This window comes from Telmatherina bonti (assembly GCF_933228915.1).
Source record: "Telmatherina bonti genome assembly, chromosome: 6".
In the NCBI taxonomy this organism is placed as follows: Eukaryota; Metazoa; Chordata; class Actinopteri; order Atheriniformes; family Telmatherinidae; genus Telmatherina; species Telmatherina bonti.
Genome location: NC_136624.1, coordinates 17,942,620 through 17,954,729, shown reverse-complemented (window position 1 = coordinate 17,954,729; position 12,110 = coordinate 17,942,620). Strand labels below are relative to the sequence as shown.

General features: G+C 37.0%; 1 protein-coding gene across 1 annotated transcript in view; it reads left to right on the top strand.

Moving 5' to 3' along the window:
• The window catches only part of mtss1 (MTSS I-BAR domain containing 1), a gene marked incomplete at its 3' end in the record, with an annotated part of 60,706 nt that overhangs the window by 17,933 nt on the left and 30,663 nt on the right, over window positions 1–12,110 (top strand). The window contains exons 2-3 of the mRNA XM_079241992.1: window positions 2,863–2,924; window positions 6,933–7,006. Coding sequence (XP_079098118.1) covers window positions 2,863–2,924; window positions 6,933–7,006 — 136 coding nt within the window. The remainder of the gene's footprint in view (window positions 1–2,862; window positions 2,925–6,932; window positions 7,007–12,110) is intronic.

Sequence of the window (12,110 nt, the reverse complement as noted above, 5' to 3'; positions counted from 1 at the left end):
TGGCAGCAGGCATATCTTTGGAGAATTTTTGGTTGAAGTGAGAAGTGGTGAAGGATCAAGACCTTCCAAGGGCAACACAGACTGAAATTCAAGCAGGAGTTGCATTTCTTGATTTGCAGTTTGATATTTCTGTTCAGGGTGATGTTTATTGTGTTAGAAGAGGAAAGTCAATGTATAATATATATATATATATATATATATATGTGTGTGTGTGTGTGTGTGTGTATATGTATATGTTTTATTTCTTTATATAGGTATATATGTTTGTTTATTTATTTATATAGTTATTTGTGTATGAGTTTCATGAGTTTATATATGTTTTTTAGTATAGCGATAGAGATATATTCTTGAGCTGCAACCTGTCCTTCTGCCTCCTGAGATCAATAAAGCTTTTTGAGTCCAGTCCTCTTCTGTTCATTTTATTCATTTCTTTTATACTTCTATTTATCTCAGGGTTGCCAGAGCCATTCATTCAGTCACCTGCAGTATTTCATCACACAGTGCTAAATCCCTACAGCCTTTAAACCTGTCAGCCTCCTGCTGTGTGCGTGTCTGGATATCTATGAGGTGGGGGCTGGCTAACAGCTTTAGCGGTGTGGAGCTAAGAGGCTAAGAATGCTGTGTTAGGGGTTAAATTGGTATTATCCTCTCTTCAGTGGACAAGCAGAGATTGGGGACAGACATGATGACTGGTTTTCGGAAAGTAAAGAAAGATTGGGGTTCTGTTTCAGCAGGGTTTTTTCGTGTATTTTTTATTCACTTACAAAAACATTGCTAAACCAGCTGCCGTTGGGTCACAGATGCAACTCAAGGTCAAAGCCTGCAGCATGAAGCAGCCTTGCATTACATAATCAATCAGCTGCTGTTGGAAATTGCAGATAGAAGAGCAGCTTTTACCCCATAGAAGTCAGCATGGGAGGATATTTTAATGTCTGAATAGCAGATTAAAACCTGTTCTTACTTTTTTAGAGCTTGTCAGCCACCTTCATAATGTGAGTAGATTTAAAGCTTACTGGATTATTCATTTTACATGGGAAAAAAATTATTAAAGTTTTTTTTAACTTATTGAAGAAAGGTGGCCTTCCTCTCCAGAGCGCTGAAGCATTTCTGTTCACACACCTAATCAGTAAATGCTGCAGTGCCATGGAAAATAAATGGCTGTTGCATGGCGGCAACATTGTGTTGCATGTATTTGGCCCTGCATTTTGCTGATGGTCAGCCCAAATGTTCCCAGCTTCTGTCCTCGTGTGAAGCCAGAAATAACACAAGTCACTCATTTGTTCATTGTTTTCACCCAGTTCAGACCTGGTGCTTGGAGAAAACTAGAGGAACGACTATAATCCACATATTCTGTGACATTCTGTGCGCGCACAGAGGTCACACAGAGTGCTGCTATGATTTTGATAAACGATTCATTTGCAAGTTATTACAAATGAGGTGATATCTTTAAGGAGCTTCTGACCCCTGTATTGAAAGGATTCAGTGTTCCCATTATGCTTCTTGTCTACTCGTTTTCTTGAAGAAAGAGCTCATTGCAGATCAAAACAAAATTGTTCTGGGTGATCATCTTCATTCTATGATTAAACATTCATATCGTTGTGATATTGATGTCATATGTGATGAAAGTGCTTCCAACAATTGGGCGTCACTGAAGTTGCTTAATTTTGAAGTCGAGAAATGGCATATAAATATAGGTTGTGAAACGTAACCATCACCAGATTACCAGGTTAGGTCCAGATCCTTAAGGCCAGTTAGGTGCCTTTCTAAGATTTTTGTTCCCATTTGTTAGATGTAACTGTTCATTACGGTGGGGACACATGATTGAGGCATATCTTGGATAGATTTGATTAAGATTCAGATGGCTGCTATGAGACTATAAAAAGATTTCTGATTCATTTTTTCCCTTGCATGATTACTTGACTACTAATTTCCAAGTGTAAATGTGTAACATGGTTTCTCATATTTGTCAAGACAAACAGCGAAGAACAAAACTTAGTCATCTTCTGGTTAATGCAGGAAAACATGTGTTTCCACCACATCAGAACTAAACATGGAGCTTCATTTGATTCTGGCTGTCTGGAGTTGACCACATTTTCATCATAATTGAATGCATTCTTTCATGTATGACTGTGAACCATTTCTCCTAGCTATCATCTTGCACAGAACTGTGTTTTCGATGTGTTTACCCACGATTTTGAAGCCAAAGTACCTCCACAAGCTAACTTTTAATATGGAGGGTCCTGGTCAGATTCCATATTCTGTGATTATGACTATTAAGTTCACTTCCATATGTTTGAGTTGTAGTAGTTCAACATGTAAAATGTCTGTCTTTCTAAGCATTTGTGTGTCAATGCACCAATGCCAACATTATGATGCATCTTAAAAAGTAATTTTTTTCCCTCATACTAGTGCATCATCTGGAACAGTAGTGTTTCATCACCTCAGCAGAGTACACAGGCCAGCTGAAACAATGTCATGAAAACTGATAATACTTTAGCTGTGTGTGATCAACCAGATGATGGTCTTTAGTGGGATCTTATCATATCATTGTTTTCAGCTCTTATTTTTAAGCTGAAATGCTCCATGAAAGCACTAGTGTCACACTGTAAATCTTTTGTTGAGTCAAACTATTTCACTGCTATTGGTCATAAGTTTGACAAAATGATGAAATAACTTTTGTCCACCTCAGGAAGACTATGGGTGCCCAAATTTGAGGTCCAAGTTAAACGTGGAATTTTCTGAAATGAGACCGATGTTGTATTTTGAGATCATTTTTGTTGCCATTTGGTGGTGTTAAATGGTACAGATCTGAACTGAATATTTTTATTATTCTAATTTTTATTTCTCTTGCTTTTGTTTCAGGCCAGTTATCCTACCTGGGAAGACTTTGTAACCAAAGGAGCAAAGCTACAATCACAGCTAAGGTAAGAAACAGTCACTATAAAATGCAATTTTTGAAAACATAGTTTCACTTGAGGAGAAGCGACTCCAAACTGAACCCCAATGATAACCCAAATGGAAGTCCTCTTTGTATTTTTCATCATAAGCAATCATATGATACCACCAAATTTTCACTCAAATTATATTTGTCTCTTGTGTTGCCTCTGAAATCTGTCAGTACTGATCACCACTGACAGCAGCAGAAGAGGTACCAGAAATAGATTTACAAATGGTTTGAATTGATTAAATGGTAGCGCATTGGCTTCAAATACTTGGTCACATTCTTCAAAGGTTTTTCCAAGGAAAATGTTTTAGCTTATGTGATAAACCAGCAAGAAGCCAAAGCTTCTCATTATGCAATCACTTTGGTTTGTGTATGAAAGAGTAACCTTTCATTGGGCGTGGTTCTGTTAGGTCTTGTTAGCAATGTGGTTTTGTTTGGTGCACTGCTTGGCTTAACTTTGTCCAGTTCAAATGCCTGACTTGGTTTTCTGTCATGCTAGACACGTAGTCTACACCTTTAAGCAATTTGGGACCTGTTTGATGATTCAGATCTTAAAAATATTTTTTTATTTATTATATTGACTGAACTTGTCGTTACAAGTAAAATAGTTCTAGCGCCATGATTTTGCACAAGATGCTCAAACTTTGTATTTCTATGAACTTTTTTTTGCTCTATATATGTGTTTAATCCAAATATGCTGATAACTTGTTGTTGTACTTCATATTAATAATGTCCACATACTGATCAGGCACTCTTTCACTCATACAGGGATTCAGTAGCTGGCTCAGTTGGAGAAAACTATAATAACCCCATTTCCCTGTAGGCCAGTTTACTTTGATTGGCATCATTCTGCCTGCTGCAGCCCGTCACAGTCTATTAGCACTGCCAGTCAGGCAGCTTCACACACACACACCGACACACACAAACACACTGATGCATATAGGCCGTGCACACTGTTTGCAACAAAATGTTACTTCATGTGTATGTAAATGATCCATTTAATATGGACTTCATTCTTAGTTCTTTTAATTCTTTGAATTGCCACAAAAATCAAATAAAAAAACATCCAAATATTTGTAAGTTGCCTGGGGTATGTATGACATATGTTCTCATGTCACACATTGTCTCATTATTATTAGTGAAAAATCTCTAGAAATTCTTAATGTTATGTATTTACATCTTACTTAAAATCACACTTAGGAAAGAAAATATGCAGTTTCCTTGGTATTGGATGGTGTTTCGAGAGAAATAGTCACCAATCCCAATCCCTTTACTTTTAGCGGAATAAGCGAGTATTTCTGAAGCGAGTATTCGTATTAATCCAGAAAAAAACTCTCATTGGGGAAAAAGGTGTAATTAAAATTCCAATAATTTTAATAATTAAATCATGAGGTTGCTGAAATTGCACATCCTTAACTGGCCCCCCTGAATTGCACTAAATGGTATAGAAAATGAATGAATTAATCATGTATATAAGGCTGTTTTAAAACCATAATTAACACCTGTTACTAAAAACTTTCTTTCATAGATTACCAAAGGTGTTGCATAATAGAACTCAAGGCATTACTTTTCAGACTGTAGGAAAATAATTTACTTACTTTTCAACCACCCATTCCTGTAGGCAGGCAACTTCATTGTTTATGCACTTAATGGCAAACTTTGTTAATTTTCGAAGGATTGCACTAGGGGGCACATTACATAACTTGGATTCAATAGGGTTACCAAATTTGTAGGGCGTAAACAAAACTATAAACACGACAATAACAGAAGAGGTAAACATCTGATTAGTTGAGAGATCACTGCAGAAAAAATGACAAGTACAATATTGTAGATAGAATCTACAATGGCCGATGAGACAAGATTATTAAACATGTTTTCACACCTGAAGTTTCACAGAGGCACAGAAAGGTGTTCTAATCATTCTTTTTTTAACTTGTGATTTTCCTATTGATAGATTTTTTTATGAGGGGTTTAAATTAAAATATGAATAAAAATTGTTTTAATTTGTTGTTTTACCAGAAACAAGGCAAAAATGCTTCTGATTTTTTTTTATTTTTATTTTTTTAATTTATTTTTTTTTTTGTGTGTGTGTGGATGTTTATATGAGAGTCAAGTTTTTGGTCATGTTATGAAACAGACTTTCCACTGAGGTCAGACTGACACACACAGTCATTACCCCTGCAAATGTACGATCAGGTGACACTGTTGTCAGTAGTGTGTGTGTGTGTGTGTGTGTGTGTGTGTGTGTGTGTGTGTGTGTGTGTGTGTGTGTGTGTGTGTGTGTGTGTGTGTGTGTGTGTGTGTGTGTGTGTGTGTGTGTGTGTGCGCGCGCGTGTACAGCTATAGAAAACTTGACTGGTAAGGGACACACAGACAAAAGGTCTATTGATGAAGATGATGTGTGTGTCTCAGAAAGTCTCCAGTTGCACAGTTAACTCAGGCCTTTGAAGGCAAATGGTCATTTATGCGGCTCCACTAGTCCTAGTAAAACTAAGTTGAAACTTGTTGATGATGTGTTTTTACTTTACTTGTTTCTTTGTCTTTTTTTTGTTGGGCTTTAGTTAAAAGGAAAGTTAGCTAATATAAAGTGTCCAGGAAACATTGACATGATATTTGTTTAGGAAATTCTCACTTATCAAGAGGGACTGTGGCTGAATGTTATGTTTTTGAACAGTATGCTTATAGTGTTAAGGTTGTCACGATAATAAAATTTCAAGCTTGATAGATGCTAAGGATAGGGCTCAATACTACAGTGCTAAAAAAATAAAGGGAACATTTAAACAACACAATGTAACTCCAAGTCAACCACACTTCTGTGAAATCCAACTGTCTGCTTAGGAAGCAACACCGATTGACAATCAATTTCACATGCTGTTGTGAAAATGGAATAGACAATAGGTGGAAATTATAGACAATTGGCAAGACAGACTCAATGAAGGAGAGTCTTGGCCCTCTTCTCTTCTCACTGTACACCTCCTCACTTGGTGCAGTTATGCACTACACTGGCTTCCGGTCGCAGCACGCATCACATTTAAAGCTTTGCTTCTGGCTTACAAAACAATAACTCAAACGGCTCCTGTCTACCTTCACTCCTTAATCCAGACCTACACGCCGTCTCGACTGTCTACTTTTAAGAGCAAGCTGAAGACTCAGCTCTTCAAAAAGCACTTTCGCATTAAGTTTAGCTATATTTGTTGGGAAAGTTTGAGAACTTAGCCCAGTTCATTGCAACAAACATGATGGTATTAATTCTTTGTATTTTAACATGGGTAATATTGTGGTTATAAAATAACCACTTACATAAAAAGTAAGTTGCCCTGGCCTTGTCTGATGTAATGTTGATTAAAACCAAAAATGTTTCCAAATACAGCCATCACACCCGATGAGTAAATCTTCCACTCTGTTACAGTGATATCTTTGTTTGCTAATTGCTGTCCAGATACTTTAAGAGGATGGACTTCTTCCTGTCGCCCTGAATTTTCCAAACCTTATATGGCGCCAGTGGCTCACTTGATTATCTTTCATTGAACACATACTTTTTTAAAATGAAACGTGACTGCTTATTCCAATCAATTGTTTGATTGGCAGCAGATAATCTATGGCGGGCCTGATATCCGGCTGCCTTGGTAACCAGTGGTGAAGCATGGTCAAAGTACAAACTCATTTGTGAATTTTATTCTCTTGACTGTCTTTCTGGTCTGTGCTGGCTGTTCCTCCAATAGCTTCAACTATCATCCAAAGGAGATTGAACCTGACACATAAATGCCCCTAATGTGACTTTTCCTGCTTATTTGTTGGATGACAACTAGTTTAATCAATGTTTTGGGATCTCTAAACATTTGAGCTATCAAAGTGTGGATGAATTTTGTGTTAATTGACATGTTACACATAAAAAATAATTGTTTTTTATATATTTTTTGGCCACTTATGCTACATGTGAATTTAGTGGATTGGAGTAACATGTTTTATGTGTTTATCTCTTATTCAGGACAACCATCATGGTTACTGGAGCCTTCTTGGATGCTTTTCAGAAGGTGGCAGACATGGCAACTGGGACCAGAGGTGCGGACACACACACACAAATAGATAACACAGAGAAACAAGTACACACAGACATACACAGTGTTGTTCAGATGTAAACAGTTTTGTACTATTGGACCAGCATATGGTGATATTATTTTTGGTTCTTCTTTAAGATGTAGGATTGTTTACCATAGAAATTCACATCTATCATTGTATACTTGGTACTTCTACTCTATTCGGTTGGTGAGAGAGAAGAGGGGGCAGCAGCGTTCATGAATGATCTGTTAGTAAATCCAGGGTGTTGTTGTAGTTTGTTAAGCCAATGCAAACATGTACCATGCAAGAGAACAGATAAGACATTTTATTGAGAGGTAATTTCATATGTAAATAACATGGTTTTTGTTTTTTTTCCTTTAAAAGATTTGTCCCCAAACAATGTTTTCTGAACTGGGTCTTGCCGCTGTTGTGTTATTGACTGTGAGCCAGACAAATTAAGGTGAAAATCATTAATCACTCTAATCAAAGAGTGTGTTACATCACAGTGTAGTAAACCAAAAGAAACCTATTTCCTCTTTTTTATGTTCCTTACATCCCCCCCACAGTCTAATCTTTCCATGCACTTCCTTTTTGCCTTATGAATAGAGAGTTCATAAGGAAACAGATTGGCTCCTTTTACTTTCTGGACAGGCTGTTGAGAATAATATTGTAGACACCATTGTGCTACTGCATGATGAAAGCTGCCAATACAAAAATCCCTAGCCAGACCTCATTGCATGTTTTTCTTTGGTTCTTTTGTTTCTTTAATATTTTCAAGCCAGAATACTCTGGCAGTTTAGGTCATTTTTCTCCTAAATGTTTTGTGCTTTTTTTCTCCTCCTCTCTTTTTTTCTCCTGTTGGTCTTCCTGTGATTCTCTGAACTGAGGCAGCGAGATTGTGTGCAGCCTTGATTTACCCTGGATTATATTGCACACATTTCATGTTCGCACAATTGTATTTCATCATGTGGAGTGCTGTCATTTTTACTTTAATAAAGTTTATGTGTGAGAAGTAGTTTAACCCTCATTACCCATATATATTAATGTCCTAGTTGGTTTTAAAGTGGACTAGTTTTTTTTTTTTTTTCATTTTAAAACTTTCCTCCACACAAGTCCCACATCACCTCCGAAGACATAGATATCCTAGTTCAGTTGAATATTTTTGGATTATGTTAGTTGCAGGTGAAAGCAATGGCTTTTCTCAAGGACGAGAAACTAGCTAAGGAGTTTTCTAACTTACATTTAGGGTGCATTCACATCAGGATAGTCTGCTAGACCCGGTCCGATTGGGGACTCGGCTCAGTTGTGGGGGGTTTATCCATTCATACCGAGATGGCGTTCATGCTACACTTTTGTTAAACGCACCATTCCCACCAAAGATGGCGCTGCACTAGTATTAAGCAAAAGAGAGGACAAGACCTACGTGAAGAAGAAACTTTTTGCATTAAACATACTGCAGAAATACACTGCAACAATGGAGGCAGTATGAACAACAGATGAGGAAGAGGGCTCTTAACGCCATCACTATGTACTTACCCACAATGTAATACTACGTAAAATGCATGAAGTGACTTTTTTTGTAGTTCCCTTCTTCTATTTGGTCCACTTGAAATGCGCCAAGACCTGCATTTGTTGGCAGACCTAGTATACATCTTTGGTTCGAATCAGAATTTGTTTGGCGCATTCAAAAAAAGGCTAATGTGAATGTTTTCTTACACCCCAGTTGCTTGACAGAAGATGCTTCTCCTCTCTAGTGAACAGCTGGCTCGGCCTTCTCACGGCTCATATCCCACAAAGACACACACGTACACAAACACAGACAAAACAAAACTAAATCCCTCAGCTAGCAGGGACGAAGCTCCAGCCTAAAAAGGCAACTTTTAATTACAGTATCATCATATAACAATGAGTAGCTTAATTGGTTTAAATTAAGCTATTGTGATGGACTGGGGACCTGTCCAGGGTGCATGCCGCCTGATGATTACTGTGAGAGGCTCCAGCTTTAAATGGACTAAGAAGAATGGAAAATTAATGGATAACTATTTGTGAAAATATTTCTTTTCCTCCATCCAAACATACCGCAGGATCCTTATTTGAAATTAACTGGTCACGTGACTCCCATTGTCGGGTCTTGTGACCTGTAAATGCAAAAACAAAAAAACTGTTTGCATTACACTCCTGCAATATACATCTATATTAACACATCTGAAAAACACTTCATGAGAGTGTAAAAACATTTTACTGATGTTTGAGTACTCTCAAAATTGAGGTGTTTTCATTGCAAGTTTTATATTGCAACATTTTTTAGTTTATTTAGATTAATTTAAATGTAATGATTTACTAATCACTGCAATTTGTTTATTTGCATTTTATACAACGTCTAAACATCATTAGATAGAGGTTTTGTATTGGAAACCATAGGTTACAATGGAGCCTGATGATGTAGCATCTACTGTCATTTCCCAATTTGCCAGCTGTTTATGTTTTACTTCTGTGGAGTAGTCATCTTATTTAGGTTCTGGTTAAACTGGTGTGAACTGACTGGTCAGCCAGAATGGTGCAAGGTTCATATTGTAGTCAGAACCAAAACCAGAATGGTTTCTGTCTGAAAGCACTAACAGATACAGTCAACTGAACCTCCATTCACAGTTAAAATCTGCTCTGCACTTGACAACAGTGTGAAGTATTCTGCTCTTTACAAGATGCAGAAGGCCACAGTAACCTGCAAATTCCTGCCAACAGGCAATCTTTTTTATTTAATACAGAAAGGTCACCTACATGACAAACATTGAGTTTAATGTTGTTTTTAAGGAGTTTAATGTGTTTTTTTATGAAAGGAAAAAAAAAAGTAATGGATAAAATCAGATTTCGAGTTTGGTGTGAAAAAAAAATCTGAGTTAGTTTTTTAGCCATATTGCCCAGTCCTAGCTTATCTTTTAATGTGCTGTCAGTTACAGCACTCTCAATGTTTTGACCAGATTTTGGAACCTGGCTGCAGGGAATTTCTCCCACTAAGCCAAGAGAGCATTAGAGAGGTTGGACGGGGATGTAGGTTGGTAAGACTGAGCTTGTGCTCAGCATTCCAGGTAATCCTTAAGTACAGGGTCTGTGTGGACAAAACAATCCATTAAACTACAAAAACAATATCTTTATGGGCTTGGCTTCATGCATAAAACTATTTGTTTTATTTGATTAAATGAATAAATGTTGAAAATGTTATTGCTGGCCCACTTATGAAATAAACAGATAATCGTGTGCATATGAAGCATTAGTATTTAGGTCGACACACAGACTGCAGCCTGTATAAATGCAGAGGGCTATGAAGTACCAGTGTGCCCAGAGCTTCAGTGCCTGTTATGATTATGTAAGACATAAATCAGTTGATTATCAAAAGAAAATCCAGTAATGTATGTGTGTGTGTGTGTGGGAGGAGGTGGATCATGGGCACTCCCATTTGTCGAAACAACAGCAGACCAGCTCTGTCATATTTCTGTGTTTGTTTCTAAAAGGGGAAAATGATGTGTAATGATGCAGTTGATGACTGTTGATGGTTAGCACTTGGCAGAAATGTGTCTGTGGGTATTGAGGAATCAAACAAAACATACTCAGTCTGGATGTACTTATGAATAGTCCTTTAGATACAGAGGTTAGTGGGAAAAATGCAGCTTCAAGCAGCTTCAGATCACATTCTGCAGCACATGACATCACTTCAAGCAAAATGATTGAACATTTCACCAGCACTAAATCATAAGTTTGTATCATCTTGTGTAGAAAAAAAAAAATAGAATCACTTGGAAATCAGAGCAATTGTAATTTATTTTTGCTATTGATTGTGAACATTATTATTTAGTTATAATAGCTGTCATGGTAGAGATTCCAGCAAACAAGAATACAACATGAGCACAGACAGTTAATTATGGTATGTGTGTACGACCATAGATTTGGTTAAAACTGATTGCTGTAATTAGAAATAACTAAAACTTAGACTTCCAATATGGGTTTCCTATAGCGAGGGACTAAAATAGACTTTTTGGGCTGATACCATTTTTTTCCCCCCATCAGCCTTACCTGAGGGCCAATATGGGCGGCTGACTTTCTTGAGCCAGTATTTGTACTTGATAGGTCTTTTGATCCCTGAATTTACATTGTAAAAATGACAGACAATAACAAATGTTACATAGCTTTTAAAGAAACCTTTATTGAACTTAAAAAGAAAAAATGAACAAGTAGTAAAAGAGGTAGAAGGTTGAGGTATTAGCATTATGATAACGCACATAGTGTGCATTTGCATGTCCATTGTCATGTTTGCTAATGAGTGAAATAGTTGACGAAACTCGGCAGTTACTTGTAAACTCTGCACTGCCCTCTAGAGGATGTATTGCCTCAGAACGATGCCGATGTTAAGTATGTGGGAAAATGAGGACAGGGATGGTTGGCCTAAATTTGACGTGGATGTACTGATTTACATGTATAAAGGAGCATAAATGAGCCTTTACAATAGCCTGCATAAATTGTTTTCAAGCTAGAGTGTGATGAGATATTTTCCTGACATTTCTTATTTTATGTCATTGAAAGAAAAGGAGAACTTTCTAGTATTAATGAATCACATGAAAACTTTTAACCTAATCTGAGCCGAATGAAATATTCTTATAAAGCTTATGTGTTGACTCCAGTGCAACAAAACCGTGCAACCACAGGTTTTAAGTATATAATTGTAGTGTACCTTATCATTTGAACATCTTTCTTGAAGGCTGTTTATAAGGGTGAAAATATAGAATTTGTTATACCTGAAGAATCTTCACAGTGTATTTGTGAAAACTGAACAGAAATAAATTTCTTTTGTCTATATTGGCCTTAAATGTTTGACCCTTTACATAAGACTGTTGCTTTCTGTTAGCATTTAGCTTATTTTAAAGCTAATACGGCATTCACACACTACACGTTAACCAAACACATTCCACTGCGGTTTGTGTGTATGTGTTTTGACAGCTGTCTCCTCCTCCATTCTTTTGCTCAGTTTCTTCAGCCTGTCAGTTCTTGACAGGACAGAAAGACAAAAAAATAATAGAGAAGCTGACTTTTAGAAAACTTACATTGAAATATTTAT